Source organism: Lagenorhynchus albirostris, chromosome 12 (assembly GCF_949774975.1).
Source record: "Lagenorhynchus albirostris chromosome 12, mLagAlb1.1, whole genome shotgun sequence".
NCBI lineage: Eukaryota > Metazoa > Chordata > Mammalia > Artiodactyla > Delphinidae > Lagenorhynchus > Lagenorhynchus albirostris.
The window spans coordinates 47,352,230-47,372,226 of record NC_083106.1 but is presented as its reverse complement, the minus strand read 5'-3'; the positions used below and the strand labels follow the sequence as shown (position 1 = coordinate 47,372,226).

Here is a 19,997-nt window from a genome sequence, read left to right as displayed (position 1 = left end):
TCACTTTTATTTTTTTAAATTATGAATTACTCTGTTGCTCCATTTGCTTTAGGAAGCTTTATTAAGCTTCCTAAAGCTATATTAAAGCTATATTAAATTCACATGTATAAATACATAAATTGTGATTTGATTATAGGATGTGTAATTATTTCTATAATTTATTTTAAAGCTAGGCACCAGATTTGGTCAGACTCTTTGGTCAGACCATTTGAACTGCTTTCGATACGGTGTTTTATTTTGCTAAGAAAAATATTGCACCTCCCAGCCCCATGTTTCATCTGTAAAGCCCTATTGTTATTTTCCAGCAGCGTCTTAGAGAGCTGACATCAAGAATTGTGATGAACCTTTTATCTCAGTCTAAGACTTTATCACTTTCAGAGATGCTTACTGTACTGATACATATTATTTATTTATTTATTCATTCATTCATTCAGAAATAATTTATTGAGAATCTAGTAAATGCTGGTCACTGTGCTAAATACTGGAGAATTATGGATTGAAAATACACCTTTTGGGCTTCCCTGGTGGTGCAGTTGTTGAGAGTCCGCCTGCCAATGCAGGGGACATGGGTTCGTGTCCCGGTCTGGGAAGATCCCACGTGCTGCGGAGCAGCTAGGCCCGTGAGCCATGGCCACTGAGCCTGCGCGTCTGGAGCCTGTGCTCCGCAAAGGGAGAGGCCGCAACAGTGAGAGGCCCACGTACCGCAAAAAAAAAAAAAAAAAAGAAAATACACCTTTGCTGAATGTGCAAAAACTTACAGTCTGGAAGGAGAAGTAAACAAGTCCATAAGTAAATGCCATACTGGCATTAGGTGCCCCAACAGGCAGAGCATAAGGAAACAGAGAGCGCAAAGGAGGGACTGATCTGGGGAGACTGCCAGAGGGACACTTGAGCTAAGTCTTAAAAGAGGTATATAGTGATGGTTGTATAACTCTAAATTGAATTGTACACCTAAATGGGGGCAGGGTGAACTTCATAGTGTATAAATTAGATCTCAAAAAAGCAGTTAAAGAATAAAGGTATAGAACTGGTTCAAATGTACACGAAGGGGAAAAACACCTTGGGTAGAGAGAAGAATGTGGGCAAATGCAGGGGGATGTGAAACAGCTCGACAAGTTAGGGGGACTGCCAGTCCTCAAGTGTGGCTAGATGGTAGGGTAGATGTTGATGGTTCAACCTCCAAAGGCCTTTTAGCAATGTAATCACAGGAGCAACTGGATCTTCATGTCATGCATGAATTCAGTCTCAATGACATTCTGGGCACCTTCTGATATTTTTGACAGAAGGCCCCTTTCTCTGAAAAATCTAAGGTGGAGAAGAAGCATGTAAAGAAGGAAAAACCCAGATGCCCAAGAATTTGGATAACAAACAAGTTTTCTAGAAGTTATTTGAGTCGTCTCCCTGCCTCTCAGCAAGTTTCACTTAAAACTACCCTAGAGAGGAATCTGTTTTATACTTAAAGTTTCCTAGAGAAGCAGGTTCCAAGCGGAACGGGCTTTGGGCCAAGATAAAGCATTATTCTAAAGCCCCTTGCAAATCCAATCACATGCGGAAGGCCCCATAGGAAGCAAAATGTCCTCCCTGCCCTCTGATCTGTCTGTGCTGGTCTAACGATGCAAGACATTGACGTGAGATTCCCATTTACTCGGTTACCCAGCCCAGAATGTCCAGAGGAGGTAAAGCTCACTTACATGGCACCAGGTGATCGGGGCCTCCAGGACAATAGTAGCGATAGTTCCACTGAGCCTGTGGGGAAGGGTTGGGAGGCAGCATCTGTGCACATGCTGGGTATCTCTGAGGTTCAAGCTGATGGAACTCCCTGGATCTGAGAGGCCTGGGGAGGTCCTGGGGGTAACACACGGAGGTGAGGGGCAGGGGCCTTTCCAGTTGCCTGATGCCCAGGACGTCCTGGGGCTGTGAATCATAGCCCGTGTCGATCGTACGCAGGTCTGGGGCCGCTCGGTTCCTGTGGATCCGGGCCCGTGGCACCATCTCTTGGCTACTGCCCGGGGGGTCTGCTGAGGCATTAGGTAAACTTTGGTCTGATGTGTCTGAGTCATGGCCAGTGTCAGGAGAAGCTGCTGAAAGCTGAGATCCCAGCCATTGATTACGTTTTTCCATAAGTGAAAACTGATGCTCCGGGGTGAGGGCTCCAACCACAGACTCAGCCTCAGGCTCGCTGGCTGCAGAGCAGCCCAAGGGAAAATCTTTGCCGGGGTCTGGGTGTCTCCTCCAGAAGCTGTCTTCACTCTCTGCCAGGACTTTAGTGCGCAGGCAGGTGACCTGCTGGGACACAGGCTGCCGGTTTGAAAGCTTCAGGGTTGGGTGAGCGTGAGAAAAGTCTCCTGAGGAAGAGTGAAGGGTCTGAGGTGCAGACAAGCTGTTGGGGGCCATGTCCCTTGTATCTGGAGCAGGGAGCTCGGATTCTTCTTCCAGGGAATATTCTGAGAGAGGTTTCAGCAACTGACTTGGGTATGGTTCTGATTCATCAACCTCCACAGGAATGCTTCGGATCATCCTAGTTTCTGGAACAAGAGAAAACATGCCACAGCGTCAGAAGTCAGATCATTTCTTGGAGTCCCCCGCTTTAGGACCTTAAGGGACCTCATTCAAGATGTGGTTTAAATTAACAGTAGAGTGACACCAATGCACTGGCAGAGCCCTGATCACGTAAAAAGTGTTCACTTATCCTCCAGGCAAAGGCACTAAGGCTTATTAAGATATTTTTATCTGGAAGGCGATTCAAAGAATGTGACTGGACCCTTATGTGGTAGAAGTCATACACCAGCAAGGGAAAGACACGGGTGAAAATCAACAGCCAAGTTTTGAGGAAGGAGAAATAATCGGAATGTGGGTTGTTTCATCTGTATTTGGAATCCATGATGAAAGAAATCTCAGTAATGAATGTGGAATGATCTCTAAAATATACTGTTAAGTGATTAAAGAAAAGCAAGGTGCAGACCAATGTGTATACGATGCTGCTATTTGGTGTGAAAAAATAAAGAGAGGGGAATGTGTGTGTGTGTGAGCACAGCTGCTTGCACATGTATAAAACGTGGATGGAGGACACACAAGACACTGGCGCACTGGTTGCCTTTGAGAATGGAGCTAAGCTGGGGGGGGGAGGGGGAAAGTTTTTACCTTCTGAAGTTTTAAACTTTTGCCCCCTGTGACTACTGCCCAATTTAAGAAAAAGATTTTTAAAGCCTGAGTTTAAAAAGCACTGGAAAAAAGGTCATAGTGACATTTTCCACTTACAACTATAGGTCATTTGGAGGGCTTAATTCCCTCTTGCACGATGCCTGCATGACCATCTGGCCTGTGACGTAGTAGCTGCACGGACAAGGCTCGCTCAACTAGCCTTTAGCCCACAGAGCAGTTAGCCCACGGTCCAGGTAATATTGGTTTTACCTATAAAAACAGAACTCTCAATCAACATAACGGAATGAGAAAGAAAATTCGCCTCCCCTCATCAGAAGATTGGTTGAGATGATGTCCCACGATGCTTAGGCTCCAGGGGAAGCAAGGAGGCAGGTCACGGAAAAGATGTCACAGGGTGATGACGGGAGGCCTGCAGAAGGCTCCAGAGCAGGGAGAGTGGGAGCGAGGAAGTGAAAAGAAAAATCCTGGCCGCCTGTTCCGTGCAGGCCTCGTACATAGCACACCTCAAGTGCCATACAGGGAGAAGGGGTGGTGCGGGGCGGGGGTGTGTGGATTTTTAAATTCCTATTTTATCCATGTAGAATTTCAACCACGAACACTCACTGAGGGCTTACTGTGCCCAAAGGCACGATGCCCATCAGTTATTGTGCTAAGACAAATTGGAAAATTATGAATTCCCCTTCTCTCGTGCCCAGTACCCAACCCAATGGCAAGAAGACAGCACACATTTTAAAATGCTGCCCCAGGGCTTCCCTGGTGGTGCAGTGGTTGAGGGTCCGCCTGCCGATGCAGGGGACGCGGGTTCGTGCCCTGGTCCGGGAGGATCCCACATGCCGCGGAGCGGCTGGGCCCGTGAGCCGTGGCCGCTGAGCCTGTGCGTCCGGAGCCTGTGCTCCGCAAGGGGAGAGGCCACAACCTCTCACGCAGTGAGAGGCCTGCGTACCGCAAAAAAAAAAAAAAAAAAAAAATGCTGCCCCAAAGAGCAGAAGTGGGATCCGTAGTTTCCCACCAAATTTATCTTCCTGGCCTATAGAAAGAGACCTCAATCTGCCCTGCACTCCATGCCAAATGAATGCCCTCTAACACTTCTCTGACTCTCACTGGGTATCAGACTTACCCATCTGCTGCAAACAACCTTTGTACCATTTTCTGGCACAACAGAAAATTCCCTCAGGCTTCAAGTCCCGGCGGGCCCTCCCTCCTTGCCTTGGTGTCCCCTGCCCCGGGCTGGCTCTTTTCTAGGCTGCTGTCTAGGCTGGGTGTACTTCCTGCCCCTTGACTCTGCAGACGATAGACCTCATCACCTAAATTGCTTAGACCCTGTAAAAACACACAAATTTCAACTGATTTCAATTGATGAGACCTACCCAAAACACACATATTTCAACTACTGAGTATTTTAAAATGTTCACCATTGTTTTCCTTTCTTTCTTACAATTTTTCTATAGCTATGAAATTGGATATGCCATACAACATGCTCTTCAGCCGGTCAGGAAACAGAAGTATTTTCCAAAGCGCTGGCTGAGTGTCGCGTAATCTCCTGCAAGCATCTGTGGGCCCACAGCTGAATGGGGGAGGGGATCGGGGTGGGGGGTCGGGGTAAGAGTGGCAGCCAGTGAGCCAGCCAGCAAGAGAACTAAATGCTGTTAGCTATTTCTTGGTATGCAATTCATATTCATTTTCCACACTTCAGGTACAATTGTTTATATTCTCCCTGGGTCTTCAAATGTGAATACTTTAGAAGTGCTTCCCTAAAAAACTTAAATTAAATTTAAAAAGTTGCAAATTCTCTTCTAGCTGAGGAACCTTCAAGGACTTGGAGGAAGCTAATAAAAAGGGTGACAAATGTGGTCATCTCCGGAGTGCGGTCAGTGACTGGGAATCTGAGGTCCATCCTAGGGTGGGAATTCTAGCGTTGACATTGGTCTGAAAATGAACAGACGGTTCCTCGGATGATAGTGAATAAACCCGGCATGGCAGTGAACAACCTTTCAGGAAAGCTATGGGATTAGTAATCTTTAAAAAACAAAATGAACTCTGATGTTTCAAATTTGTACAAATATTCAAACAGCAAATGATTACTGAACCTTACTATGTGTCCAACTCTGTGCTGTGTACCCCCTCTTCTGAGGCATAAGCTCAGTTAAAATTTTTTTACAAATGGTAATACCTACAAGTGACACAAAACTCAAAAGGTACAAGAGGGTATATTGTGAAAGGTAAACAAAATTATTTCTTAAGACATAAAACATTATTCCTACCTTCAAGTTGCTTGTGATCCAGCTCAAGAAAGACAACTAATACAGGAAATCAAAGGCCCTACCTCAGGGCCTTTGCACTTGCTGTGCCTTCTTGGAACACTCTTCCCCTACATATCTGCATGGCTTGATTCCTTTCTTTTTTAGGTCTTTACTCAGCTCTTGCTTTCTCAGTGAGGGCTCCCTGGTCACCCTCTAAAATTTTTACATGCTTCTTGCATTCTCTGTCTCCCTTCCCTGCTTTATCATTCTCTGTAGCAGTTATCATCACTATATATACTATAAAATGTATGTTATAAATACAAATATCTAGTACATTCCTTGTTTATTGTCTCCCCCCTTCCCCAGAATGTAAATTTCATGAGGGCATGATTTTTGACTCTTCTGTTCACAGCTGTATACCCAGCATCTAGAACTATACCTGGTACATAGTAGGTGCTCAATAAATATTTGTTGAATGAATGAATGATTGATGCCTGTTTCAGAGAGGAGATAGATCCATGTAGCTGGAAGGATCCCTGACAGTGAGGATCTCAGGCTCATGAAAGGTGGCAGGGAGGATTTCAGAGTTCTTGAAATTATACCCTTCCCTCTTCCTCTCTTCCTCTCAAATATGTATTAAGTTCCACTAAGTGTCAGGCCCCGAGGCGGGCCTAGGCCATGCCTGAAGAGGTCCCACCCCCCCACAGCAGGGTTGACCTGAACCCTCACTGGCAGAATAACAGTGAGTCCACCACCCAGTGTGCTGGGACATCTGTTCTGCTTCAGACAGGAAAGCGGCTGGTCTCCTCCTGCATCCTCAGAGCTTCGCGAAGAACAGCAGAGGGTGGGGCAGGCCTGCAGTCACCACGAGGGTCCCTCCAGCCCTAGACCCCGGCCAGAACTGACAGAAAAACCCTGCCACCCTCCTGAGGGTGTCACAGAGAAAAACTACACACCGATGCCACATCAGAGGGCCTTGGGCAGATCAGTGGCTTGGGTCGGAAATGACAGTTTTACTTTTTGGTCTTTTTTTTTTTTTTTGCGGTACACGGGCCTCTCACTGTTGTGGCCTCTCCTGTTGCGGAGCACAGGCTCCAGATGCGCAGGCTCAGCGGCCATGGCTCACGGGCCGAGCCGCTCCGCGGCATGTGGGATCTTCCCGGACCAGGGCACGAACCCGTGTCCCCTGCATCGGCAGGTGGACTCTCAGCCACTGTGCTACCGGGAAGCCCTACTTTTTGGTCTTTAATGTCAATATTGTAAAAAAAAAAATAATGCACGTTGAAAAAAATTAACTCAGTATCTCATCGCTCCTAACCATTTCTAATTTCCCTGTTTTATTCCAGACCCTTCTCTATATGATGTCCAGGCAGTTGTAACCCTGGCACAGCCTGTGCTCCCATCCTTAACAGCGGGTGGCAATTGGATTTAAGTGGAAAAGCCCTGTTTTCTAGCCATGACCTAGAGGAGAAGTCTATGACCCCTGAGGGGGACAGAAGACCTGCCAGCCAGGCCCTGGTGAGCCCCAGGGCTGGCGGTGCTCTAGACAGTCTCAGCTTATCAGGATGAAGCTGGAAGGAATCAAGCCATGCAGATATGAAGGGAAGAGTGTTCCAAGCCGGAAGCCGGGGAGAGGCTGGAGCACGACAGCCATGTCTAGCTCATCGCTTCAGACCCCTGGGGGAAGGGAGAGGCTGGCTGGCCAGGGACCACAGGAGAGTTTCTGCTTCAGAAGCGCTTTCTGAGACTCACAATACAGATGTCCAGGCCTCACACCTAGAGATTCTGAGGCGGGGCCAGGGCTCCCTTTTTTTGCTGTTTAAGTCCCACAGGTAAATAGGGTCTCTCATATTTTGCCAAGGGGAGTGTAATCTGTACAATTTGGCCATAACTATCAGAATTTTAAGATCTTATGTCCTTTGACCTAGTAATTTCATTTCCAAGAATTTCCTCTACAGAGATATGCACATATTATTTAAAACGAAGAGGCTATGAGGATAGGCAATGCAGCAATGTTTGTAACAGCAAAGACTACAAACAAGCCACGCGTCCAAAAAGGCTCTGCTTTTTCAAACTATGGTCCAGCCTTACAATGAACACTGCATCTTTTTGAAAAGACTGAGGAAGTGCTGTGTGAACTGATGTGGAACCATCTCCAAGATTTACTGTGAAGTTAAAAAAGGAAAGAGCAGAACCGTGTGTAGAGTACACTACCCTTTGTACGATCTGAGATTGCATATGCCCACACCATCACATCCGAAAGCTGGAACAGAGGATGCCTCTGGGAAGGGAGCTGGGTGACTGGGAACAGGGGCAGGGGAGGGACTTGCTTTTCAGAGCATTTTTTACCTTTTAAGTTTTGTACCAAGTGCCTGTATATCTACTTAAAAGATAAAAAAGGAAAAGGAGAAGCTCCCCCAGTGATTCTGATGTTCACAAAGATTAAGAATCAATGTGAGCGAGGCACTGCTGAGACCACCCAGGAGAGAGTGAACCGTCCCATAAAATACAAAAGACCGTTCAGCAGAGGATGGGGACGTTTGTCCACGGTAGGAGTGGGTGGGACTGGGGTGGCGCAAGCTAGGAATGGAGGGCTAGTCCCAGGGCCACACAACCAGGTGAAACCGTGGTGTATGTGAGCCTGGTTCTTACTCTGATCTGACCCAAGAGACAGCAGTTTTCTTTCTCTGGAATCCCACTGCCCTTTGGACTGTGAGCTGTGGTTCCAGCTCCTGGATTCTGACCAGCATCTTTCTTCAAATCTGTCAGTTTTTCTGTCCCAGCCTCTCTCGCTTCCTTTCTGCCCCCTACCCTTCCTGCGTAGCCTGGCTTTGCAGATAAGACCTTATCCAGACATCAGTAGTTTTGACATCCCCTGTGACAATGCTCCCTGGTGTCCCATTCACAGAATATCCCATTCATTCTCTTTCTCTCTCTTTTGCTGCCTCCAAGTCTTTGCTCATGTCTGTTCCCAGCAACCTTTCTCTCCTCCAGCACATTCTGCCTTAAATTATTAGTTTCTCGAAACAGAGCCTATCAGTCTTCGCAGCACTACCTTTCTTATCTCATCGCTCATCCCAAAGCTTCTTTTCCTCCCACCACGCCCGCCTCGCTTTCTGCAGATCTCTTAGACCCCATCCTGGTGTGCATAGGGCACAAGTCTCTCTCAGGGCACATATTCACAGATATGATGTCCATGTTCACAGTTAACTGTGGCTTCTGCCATCCAGACGGGCTTACCCTGAATAAATACATATTCTAGGATGTGGAAAATATGCAGGACTTAAATGCACAGGCTCTAGATTCAATCTCCCCGTGATTAAATTCCTTCTCTGCTAGCTGCACGATTAGACGTGTGACCTTGAGAAAATTACTTAACTTCTCTGGGCCTCATTTTTCTCATCTGTAAAGTGGGGAAAATGACAGCATTTGCCCCATAGGAGGGTAAAAGAAGAAGGTGTAAATAAAGTGCTGACTGTAGGGCCTGGCCCATATCAAGCTCTCCCAAAACAATGGCTATTTTGTTATTTTTACAACAACAAGTGATTTGGCTTTAGAACTGTTTTCTAAACAATGTTCACTTGTTTTATACCTGGACGCTAAACCTATTATATGAACCTAATGTATGGAGACCATATCTTTTTAACCAACATGTGTATTTCTGGCAGATTCGATATACGTCATCTCATCTGGTCCTTAAAACAGCTGGGTCCCAGGTGAGGTACGTGGTTTCACTTCACCATTCCTATTGTACAGAGCTGTGGGCACATTAAATAGCTTCTCCAAAGTCACCGCCAATTCTAGCCTATAGATCTCCTACCTCTTTCCATTAAACCACATAGATCAGGCACTGGCAAACCTTTTCTGTAAAGAACCGGATAGTAAATAGTTCACATTTGTGGACCACATACCGTCTCTGTCTCATACCCTGCTTTTCAGTTAGTTTGTTTGTTCTTAAACAACCCTTTAAAAATATAAATTCTTAGCAATAGGCAGGTACAGAAACAGACCATAGGCCACCTTTGGCTCGACTGTTGTAGTTTATCAAGCTCTGATATAGTTTATGCTGATAAATCAATATAAACCTAATGAAATGGATATACTTAAGAAACCTTACCCTTTGTTAACAATAATTGTTAATATTTGTTAAATGTTTACTATGTGTCAAATACTGTTCCAAGTTTTTTACATGTATTAACTTATCCTCTCAGCCACCCTATTTGTAGGTACTGTCGTCAGCCCCGTTTTAGGAATGGGAAAACTGAACACAGGGAGGAGGGTAAGTAACTTTCCCAACGCCGCAGGGCCAGTAAGTAGCCTAGCTAGTGTTCAAATCCAAGCAGTTCAGCACCAGAGCCTGGGCACTGAACCCACCTGATTGTCAGCTGGGGGCACTGACTTGTACAGCGATGTGGGGGAGGGGAGAAAGGGGATGGCAGGAGCTGAGTAAACCCTAGAAGCTCCTGGAATAGATAGGTTTCAGAACCATTCACCCTGAAGCTAAGGAGGCGTGGATACATGCCACCTGTGTTTTATGAAGAATGGCCAGGCTGGAAACCTGTGATGGCTTTCCTTCATGCCACAACAATAGAGGATGTGCATGAGACTGCAGAGGCATCTTGATTTGAGAAAAGCACTTGATTGGATCTCATTAAATTTTAATCATAAACTGAACTCAAAGTAAATTGAAAACTTGTTGACAGAGCACAAACAAAGGGTGAGGATAACTGGCGATGCATCTAGAGAGGGGATATCTTCCAGGGGACGCCTCTGAGGCAAGGATGGATGGGATTTAATGAAGGTGTTATGTCCCTGGAAGAAGACAAATAGCAGAGCAAGAAACAGAGGAAGGGCAGGAGTGAGCAGCCTGAGTAATTAATAAACCACATTACCAGCTCCTAAATGATCAAGGCTTGCTGTTACCAACTGCTTGGATTTTTTTAAAAAAGCATTCTTTGGGTCAACAATAGGGTTGAAGGGTCCTAGAGACACACAGCATGAATATTTCAGGTGGACATATTAATAAATATATAAATTTACAGCTAGGAAGATCCTCAGATGCACTTTGGACCAGATCCTTGCAGTCACAGATTCTCAAGGTCTTACTTCATTCTCCAGGGAGTAATTTTTTTCATAACTGTCCAAAAATTTGGGATTTAAAAAAAATCTTTAAACTCATTAATGTTCTTTGTTTACTGCCCCAACGCATGCAAACTCTCCCAACATTGGTTTGCTTAGTGGAAGTTGGTTTTGAGTGAACTGTGTGGCTCAGGTTCAAATTCCAGTGAGGAAATATTTCCAAGTTTACTTGCAGAATTTCCCAGACAGAGAAGTTCTTCCATTTGGTTTGCCAGAGGATTGGAAGCAGTGGTGAGCCCTGGAGACAAGGGAACATTTACTGGCCCTTGTTCATACCCTGCACAGTACAGCTCACAGCAGGCTGAAGGCGGTGCAGCGTGACCCGACCTGATGTGCGGAAGTTTGCTCTGCAACTCCTCTGAGCTGCTCAACTCAATGACGGGGCTAATGGGAAAGGACTGACTCCACCACGCTGGAAGCTGGTAAAAACCGTTTAGAGAACAACCTCAAACCAGCCCATGGGTTCTCTTGTTTGTTTGTTTTGTTTCAGATAAGGTTTCTCTAAACACACGTTCGTGATTCTTAATTCAGTCCAGACCCCAGAGTGAGGAAAAGAAGGGGCAGAAAGGAAAAAAAATCGGCAGAGGGAGGAGAAGGGATAGAAAGGAAGAAAGGAAAATGGAAGAGAAGCAACGAGAGTGGGAAACCTTGAAGGAAAAGTTTAAAAAACTCGTCCTTTATTGGTGGAGGAGAGAGGCTTGCTTAAACTGTGATTTTTACGTATTACAGTTGGAAGGGAAGGGAAAGAATGAATGCAGGCAAAAGGCAAAAGTGTTACAGGTAAGCTGCTGAACTGGGAAGAATCTGGGCAGACAGCACAGAGGAGGAGGAAGGGAAATCGGAGGTGGGAGGGAGACCTGGGACCCCGCCTGGGAGAGGAAGGAGGAAAAACACTGGAACCATGAGCGCAGGAAAACAGTGAGGTGGGGAAGGGCCAGGTTTCCATTAGCGCTCAGGGAGCTGCCCAGACCCCAGCCAGCCTGCGTCTTCAGGATGAAAGAAGGGGGTCAAGCAGGCCGGGGGCTCCAGTCAGTCCTGAATAGCTTGATCTCAGCTGCTTTACCAGGGAACCACGCCAAACTGGCTCAGCTCTGCGAATCACGAGGGGATGAAAGCCCACCTTCCTCCCTCAGCCAATTTACAACTTCTGGTCCCCAGGAAGGTTTGTGTACACATCTGTACACATGCACACACACACACACACACACACACACAGAGGCACAGGGTGAGCTTAACACTCAGGCATCGAAGCACATGTGGGCGAGTAGGAGGCCTGCTGGGCAAGAGACGCAAAGAATGTCAAATGTCCGAGGGAGAAGGACAGCCTGGGTTTCAGGAACTAAAAATATCTCGGTGACAATGCACTAGGAGAAACAGGAGAGGCCCAAAGGGAGAGCTTCTTGATTCTAATCCTCAGATGCTTTCTCACGGAAGGCCTGCAGGGTTGTTTTGATAAGGAACTGTGATCAAACATTAGGGGTCATTTCGTTGGATCTGAAAGGAACTTAAAGTTTAATATGGCTCGTCTGTGCTCTTTTTTGTTTTCCCTGCAGCAGTTGCCCGCAATGCATATGTGTTTTGAAAGGCTAATCTAAATTTTCCTGTAGCAGAAAAATGATTAGAATTCAGGATATTTCCGAGATTTCGATTCTTCTAAACGTAGATTTAATTTAGACAAACTACCCGCCTAATCGATCTTTCTGAGTGCCTGCAACTATGATTCTGAATTCGTGCAACTATGACTGCCTTCTTCTCTTATTTTCAGAGCATTTGAAAATCACTAACACCTTAATCTTGAGAGAAGCAGGCTTACATATTTTCCATCTTTGCACCCTCCCAAAGTGAGTACCCCTGAGTTAAAAGTCTGCTCCCCAACATGCTTTCACTCCTAGTCAGCCCACCCCAGGCACGGAGCAGAGCAGGGGCTTCTGTCAAGTGCCACCTCATCACAAATGACACCAGATGAGGAATGACTTTGGGTGGCCTTTCTGGATCAAAGCTAGGCTGGCAGCAAATAACAGCCTGATTTCAGATAGTGGTGCATGTTATTTGAAAAGAAAAAAAAAAATCAGTAACTCATCACAGGTGAAACATCTTGAAATTCCTGTCCTCCCAACCCAGGGTGATAGAGAGAGCCATCTAAAAACATGACAGGGGCCATACCAGGGCCTTGATATTCCACAGAAACAGCTGAGCAATACCGAAAGCCGTGAGTCAGTCCATCCCACACAGTCAGGGCCTGTTTGAACTGTATGGAGGGAGAGTAACAGCTCAAAAGAAACAATAAGGATTTTTTTTGAAAAGCTTAAGGATTCTGTGTGTCGGTCATCAAATAACGCGTCTGATCCTAGTCATCACCCTTACGTGGTATCTAGACGTGCTTCACAGCTTCCCTTCACCCCCCATTAAAGGCCCCACACACAGTGACTGGTCTAGCCAAGGAGTGGTTTCCAGCTCCTGCTAAGTCAGTAACGTAGCCTTCTGGAGCCAGGCTCGTCTGCCAGCTCTCGGGCCTGCCCTGACTCTGTGGGCAAGTGCACGGACTGGTTCTTCCTGGGTAACCCAAATGGGACATAAATTAATTCAAGAAACCCCCTGCTTTCTCCTATTTAACTAGAGCCAAGAATAACACCTAAATTCCAGGCAGCCTCCTGCAGAGCCACGTGGCAGCCCAGCACACCACACCGCCGCTGCTCTCAGCCTCTTACCCAGGCTATGGCTTCACCTTTTGCCTCGAGAGCAGGTAAGTGAAACAAATCAGAGCAGCTTATATGGAAGAAACCCGAGTGCCTACAAGGTGCTTGATAGTATACTGAGTGCTAGAGGGTAGAGAAGGATTAAGAAAGGAGTCCTTTTCCTCCAGGGACTAACTATCTCTTAGTAGCAAGAGGTGAGATGAATGTATTTGAGTAATCAGTAAACAAAACGCACTCTTCTAAGACCACCCATTATGGCTACCCCTCTGGGATTCCCATCACCCCAGCCTTATTTCGTTAGAATTTCGACATAATCTTGTTAGCTCACCACCCCACACACATTTTATTGATGAAGAAATCCAGGCCTAGGGAAACCAAAGTAAATTGCATAAGTCACAGAGCCAGCAAGGAGTGGAGTGAGAACTTGAAACCAAGTTTCTTGTCCTCTGCTTTTATTATTTATTTGGTCTCTTTTTTCCCCCGTTCATTAAAAAATATCCCCCTATGCTAAGAAATCATCTTGAACTTGAAAGTCATAGGACGCTCGATTAGCTTCTAAGATCAAATAATAGCACTTCTGCCCTGGTTTTCCCTAAAGGCTCAGGCCTACTGTCCGTGCCGGCAGATGTCTGGGCCATTTGGGAGGGTGGAGGGCTGTGGGAGAGGAGCTGACAGGGCGCCACAGCCAGCACAGAGCGGAGATGAACTTCCTGGCCCAAGAACGTGGTGTTGATTTTTCTTCCCCCGAGTGAAAAAGGGATCAAGAGAACTTGGGAGTTCTCCCTCCAACTCTGCCACTGACGTGTCTGAGGCTGGAAGCCAATTCCTTAATCTGTGCCATCCCCGGCTCCCTCCCTGGAGAATGGGGCTTGTCTTCTTAATCGAAACTTGTGGGGACACTAAGTACTCAAACACAGGCGTGTGTGTGTGTCTCCACTCCTCAAAGAGTTAATCTTCGCTCGCCCGTCTGAAATACTAAACCACCAGCATTTTCTCACAGCAGAAACGTAGCTGTCATTTTCCCAGCCCAAGCTGGTCTCTCTGTACACAAACAAACGAAAGGTGGGGAGAGCCGGGTGGAGGAAAGTAAGGCAGCACATTTCAGTAAAGGAGAAAACTGTTTTGGGAAACAGGTCAAAAAGAAGTAAGGCGCGGCAGGTGACAACTCTGAACAACTTACCTTAGAGCCACCACGGACAAACAGACCGGGCCACGGGGTGATCGCGCTCTCTCCTTCTTGGGTCACTCCACCTTGGGTCGCTCCGGGCCTCCCTCCACCCTCTCCCGGCCCAGGTAAAGCCGGAACAGGCTCCGAAGCAGGAAGTGGAAGTTGTATGCAAATTTCTACCGAGGCTAGGAAGCCTGGGCTCAAAAATCTCCCTGTGGGCAGTGAATCAACAGCCGCTGAGAAGTCACTTTATTTCTTAAAACAGAAACCTCCTTCATTCACTAGAAAAGGCCACTGGCCAATTAGGCTGCATTTTTCTTTTTTAACCACCCAGCTAAGTAACTGCTGAGGAATGTTCCCACTGCCCTGGACCTCAGCGTTGTCGTCGTCCTGGTACCCTGGCCTGAGACGGTGCCTGGGGAGGGGATTGAACTTGGGTGTTAAGATCGGTTATTCATTAGCAGCTCCAGAGGAGGAAACTGGGGGCAGATCGTGGGGAGGAGTATGAAGCAGAAACTTCTTACTGTCTCTAACTGCATTTGCTGCTCTTAATCACAAAGGGAGGACTCACTGTCCATCCCCCTACACACACAAACGTGCACACACACACGCACACACGCCCCCGCACACACCCTGCCCCATCCACACGCATGGAAAAGTGACTAGTTTTGAGAACCACCCCCCGCCCCGACACACACACACACACAGCCCTCCTCTGGCTGCATTTTTCACGTACTCAAGTTTATTTCCTTGCCTTTCCTTCTCCTTGCTTAATCAGTGCCTACAGAGTTTATTGCCAAAGGAGATGCTAGAAACAGGATGACCAGGACGGCAGACTGTAATGGGAGCTGTGTTGGCCGCAGCTCTGGAGTCAGAGGGACCCAGGTGTGAACTCAGTTACCCACTGGCCAGCTGGGTGCTGGGCAGGCGCACTGTGTTCCTGGACGCTCTGCCTGCCTGCTGAGTCCCCAGGGTCAGCCCACTCGGCTGGCCACCCCTCTACCCTCGAGCAGGGGATGGGCCCCAGAACGTCCCTATCCAGACCACCAGGTTCTGTTCAAGTGAGCCATGTGGAGCAGGTTGCTCTATGTTCTGCAAGCAGAGGGAATGCTGCTTGTTTTTAAAACGACATATACAGGGTGTATACATTTTGGTGTATCCTTACAGTGGAATACTACACAGCTGTTAAAAACCATAAATATTTATTTATGTATATATTTATTTCCACATACAAGGAAAAGTGGCTCTGAGATATTATTCATTGAGAAACATAATCTCATTTTTGCCAATAGATATAACAAATACGTGTGTGTGTATATATATATATATATATATATATTTATTTATTTATTTATGTTTATTCACCATTGGTTCCAACACCTATCACTCTGCCCAGAACATAGTTGGCAAGTACTACATATCTGCTAAACGGCCAAAAATGACAGAAATGTCTGGAAGAATGCATACCAGACTGTTAAGTGGTGATCACCTCTGGGGAAAAGGATTGAGGGGAATGGGTCAAAACAGAGGGCTTTTATCCTATTTATAGTACTGATATAAAATATGTATACTGTACATATGTGTATGTATAGTATACATATGTTGGATTCCTTTTCCAACAAGTGTGTAGTACTTCATTCATTTAAAAAAAGATTTAAAAATTGTACTTATTATCTTGGCCTTGAGCTTTCTGCCTCAAAATTATTATTATAATAATCTTTTTTTAGTTTGGGGAAAATAGCATTTTTTTGCATGTGGAGCAGTTGGTACCAGGATACTTTGAAAAAGCTATCAGTATTAGGAGATGAGAATAGAAAAGACAAGAAGAATGACAAGAGGAGGAAAAAAGAGGGAGATCAAAGAAAGGGCAGGGTGAAGATACTTTTCATTTCTCTTAGATGCCCTTAAATGGATTGGGAAAAGCCTGAAAGATGCTTCTGTCAAGTACTGCCTTTGGAATACAACCCATCAGGAAGAACAAGAGGAATCTTTTTTTCCAATTCTCCCACCAACTGTTTCCCCAGATGTGAGCCTAAGGGCTCTGTGGGGAGATACCAAGCGTTGCAGTGCTGCTTTTAATTGCTGGTAGCTGGGCCTTCCTCCCATCTCAGTTTATCCCGAGCAGAAAGGCAGCACTTGGGGGAAGGAGTTAATGGTTCCTACCTAGGAGCCCTTGCTGGGGCCCCACTGAAAAGCGGCCTGAGGATGTAAACTGTTTAGAGAGGGTGTCCTGAACACAAGAAACTTCCATCTGAACATGCCTGAGGCAGTTACAGTGAAATATGGATGACAGGGAAAGTGTCAGAGAGCCTAGGAAATGAACACCTCCGGCCCCCAGCAGTACCCCCTGGTGTTCTCAGGCTAATACACACACCCTTTTAGCTGGCATCACAGGAGACGAACGCTTATTTAAAAAAATATTTCTTATTTATTTATTTATTCATTTATTTTGGTTGCACCGGGTCTTAGTCACGGCACGCGGGATCTTCAGTTGCGGTGTGCGTGCAGGATCTAGTTCCCCGACCAGGGATCGAACCCTGGCCCCCTGCATTGGGAGCATGCAGTCTCGCCCACTGGACCACCAGGGAAGTCCCAGGAGAGGAACTCTTCACTGAGGACCTACCATATACTACTTGCTAGTGCATTTAATCCTGCAAACAGTCCTGTGAGATGCATTTACTACTGTCATTCCCACTTTACCTTTGAAGAATCTGAGGCTCAAGACTTAGAGTAACCTCTCCAGGGTCAGCCAGATAGTCTGTGGAGAAGGATTCCTGCACTGTCTCATTTCTAGGTGGGGATGTTTCCTCCCGTTCCTTTGTTGCCCTGCTGTAGTCTGTCCTTCCTTATGTGCTTGGATGGAGCCCACATAACTTGTTTTCTTTGCACAATTCTTGACAACAACGCTTAATGTGGGTGGGGAAAGGTGTAGGCAATAAAAGGGTGGGGCTGAGACTGTGCCGGTTCCCAAAGTGCAGTGTTTACATATGGTGAAGGCTGCTGTGTGCATAATAGGGCAGTCAAGAGCTGGGCCAGCCCTCTCCCTCTAGTTAAAAGTCTAGGAGGGGAGGATTTGTGCTTGCCAGATTCTAGAGTGGCTCAGTATTCTTGCAAAAGGCATAATTCCATAAAGGTCAGCTTTCCCCACCTCTGTAAACAAAACCGTTTGGACCTAATGCTCAGAACTTGTCATTCTACAGCTTTAATAGATGGAAAGAAAGGAAAAAAGAAAAAAGGAAAAGATTCATTCCTTGGACAAGCCTTGAGTTTCCATTTTTAAATGCTATGATTCTAAGTGCTGAAATGGCAGAGCGAAACTATGACACACCACGAGGAAGAGAAGAAAACTCCTGTCCTGCATTTCCCGGAGGATGGTCTTCACCCAAAGGGTCCCTGGTGTTGGCTAACTCTCCCCATAACTCAGTTCTGGCGTCACTGCTGGAACCTAGGCAGGAAGAGAAGAAACACCCAGGCTCCCAGTGCCTGGTCCTGCCCTTCTGGCTAACTCCAGTCCCACAACCTTTAGTGAGCCTTGCCTTATTCCAGACGTGCACTGGGTGCTAGGCACGCAAATTGTAAGATTCTCAACATGTTCTTGTGTCTCTTTCAGAAGCAAAAACTGGGGAGATACAGGCAGTTCGAAATAAATTAGCCACTAGACAAAGCTGTAGAGCCATTGGTTACTTTTCCACTGCTTTGGTGGGCTGCTTCTAGTCCAGAGGGTCAGCCAGACACAGGCAGAAGCCAGAACCCATCACCACCTTTCTCACCGCCCCCCCCCCCACCCGCTGAGCCCCGGGATGCTGCCCCACCGTCCAGGTGGCCCTCCTTCTAGGCGAGTTGCCCGCTAGAACTGTTTCCTGTTCTGTCAGCTGACTCAGTCAGGACCTCACAAATCTAGCAAAGGGGTCCTGGAAACACAAACTCTCACGTGGAAAGGATTACCTCTCAATCTTTTTCTTTTCAAGAGGTTCCTTGAGCCCCGTACAGATTTATTCATCTCCTTCCCCTACAAAGGGTATATTGGGAACAGCAGCTTCTGTCAAGCTACAAAAGCTCTGTCATTCCATTACCCCAGGGCGATGGCGTCTATTCACCTTACATTTGCATACTTAAAGGGGAACACTTTAAAGTTCTGGAAAGGCCAAAGATTATCTGCTCCAAGGTGACTTTCCTCAGAGTGGTCAACTGGACCCAAAGTTGTCGGCAGCATCTCTTGCTACAAAGGGATTAGATCCTAACAGACTGAGCTCCCCATTACCACCAGTACAATAATAACAGCTAACCTCAGCGCTTAAGTGTTCTAAGAACTTCGTGTGCATTTATTTACGCACTTAACTGTTCACAGTACCCCTGTGAGATAGGTACCAGAAGATTAGCTACCATTTATTATCTACTATATGTCAGGTGATTTTCATTATCTGTATAATGGAGTGGAAAATTTTATTCACCAGAATTCCAGACAGCTGCTTTCCAAGAGGGAAAAGCACATTGAGACCAGATTCTACTTCCTGTGGAGGCTGAACACAGCAGGGCAAGTCAGATGAGAGAGGAACGTTTGGAAAGGGATGATGAGAAAGTAGCACGAGCCCCACAGAGGAGGTGGAGGAGACACAGTGTAGTAGTGAGAGAGCAGGAGGGATCCTCTGCCCTTCAAGAAAGTCTGTGATAAATAATCCCATGTTATTCTCCAAGTCTTCTCTGTACTCATTTGTTTGACTTTTGGACATGTATATGGGCAGCTTTATTCAGGTTATATTTAAAAATTAGGATGGTTAGGGCAGAAGAACTAAATAAACATTTCTCCAAAGGAGACATACAGATGGCCAACAGGCACATGAAAAGATGCTCAAATCGCTAATTATTAGAAAAATGCAAATCAAAACTACAATGAGGTGTCACCTCACATGGGTCTGAATGGCCATCCTTAAAAAGTCTATAAATAGGCTTACCTGGTGGCGCAGTGGTTGAGAGTCCGCCTGCCGATGCAGGGGACATGGGTTCGTGCCCCGGTCCGAGAAGATTCCACATGCCGCGGAGCGGCTGGGCCTGTGAGCCATGGCCGCTGAGCCTGCGCGTCCAGAGCCTGTGCTCCTCAACGGGAGAGGCCACAACAGTAAGAGGCCCGCGTCCCGCAAAAAAAAAAAAAAAAAAAAAAAGTCTATAAATAATAAATGCTGGAGAGGGTGTGGAGAAAAGGGAACCCTCCTACACTGTTGGTGGGAATGTAAATTGGTACAGTCACTATGGAGAACAGTATGGAGGTTCCTTAAAAAAACTAAAAATAGGGACTTCCCTGGTGGTGCAGTGGTTAAGGATCCGCCTGCCAATGCAGGGGACACAGGTTCAAGCCCTAGTTCACGAAGATCCCACATGCTGCAGAGCAACTAAGCCCATGCGCCACAACTACTGAGCCTGTGCTCTAAAGCCTGTGAGCCACAACTACTGAGCCCACGAGCCACAACTACTGAAGCCCATGCACCTAGAGCCCGTGCTCCGCAACAAGAGAAGCCACCGCAATGAGAAGCCCACGCACCACAATGAAGAGTAGCCCCCACTCACTGCAACTAGAGAAGGCCCATGCACAGCAAC

At 46.6% G+C, this 19,997-nt stretch overlaps 1 protein-coding gene and 1 long non-coding RNA gene across 10 annotated transcripts in view; one reads left to right on the top strand and one right to left on the bottom strand.

Moving 5' to 3' along the window:
* The window catches only part of TRAF3IP2 (TRAF3 interacting protein 2), a 41,216-nt gene extending 26,520 nt beyond the window's left edge, over positions 1-14,696 (bottom strand). The window contains exons 1-2 of one of the 3 annotated variants that reach the window (XM_060168324.1): positions 14,418-14,696; positions 1,692-2,525 (exon numbers count right to left, since the gene is read on the bottom strand). In XM_060168324.1, coding sequence (XP_060024307.1) covers positions 1,692-2,517 — 826 coding nt within the window. In that variant the 5' untranslated portion in view covers positions 2,518-2,525; positions 14,418-14,696. The remainder of the gene's footprint in view (positions 1-1,691; positions 2,526-14,417) is intronic. The other 2 variants (XM_060168323.1, XM_060168322.1) reach the window with 2 other exon arrangements.
* The window catches only part of LOC132530844 (uncharacterized), a 30,049-nt gene extending 11,974 nt beyond the window's left edge, over positions 1-18,075 (top strand). For 2 of the 7 annotated variants that reach the window (XR_009543913.1, XR_009543911.1), the window contains 3 exons: positions 6,749-11,321; positions 12,307-13,284; positions 16,304-18,075. This is a non-coding gene — a long non-coding RNA (uncharacterized LOC132530844). Of the gene's footprint in view, positions 1-6,748; positions 11,322-12,306; positions 13,285-14,370; positions 15,712-16,303 lie in introns of those variants that run through there. The other 5 variants (XR_009543912.1, XR_009543917.1, XR_009543916.1 and 2 more) reach the window with 5 other exon arrangements.
* The last annotated feature ends 1,922 nt before the right edge of the window (positions 18,076-19,997 follow it).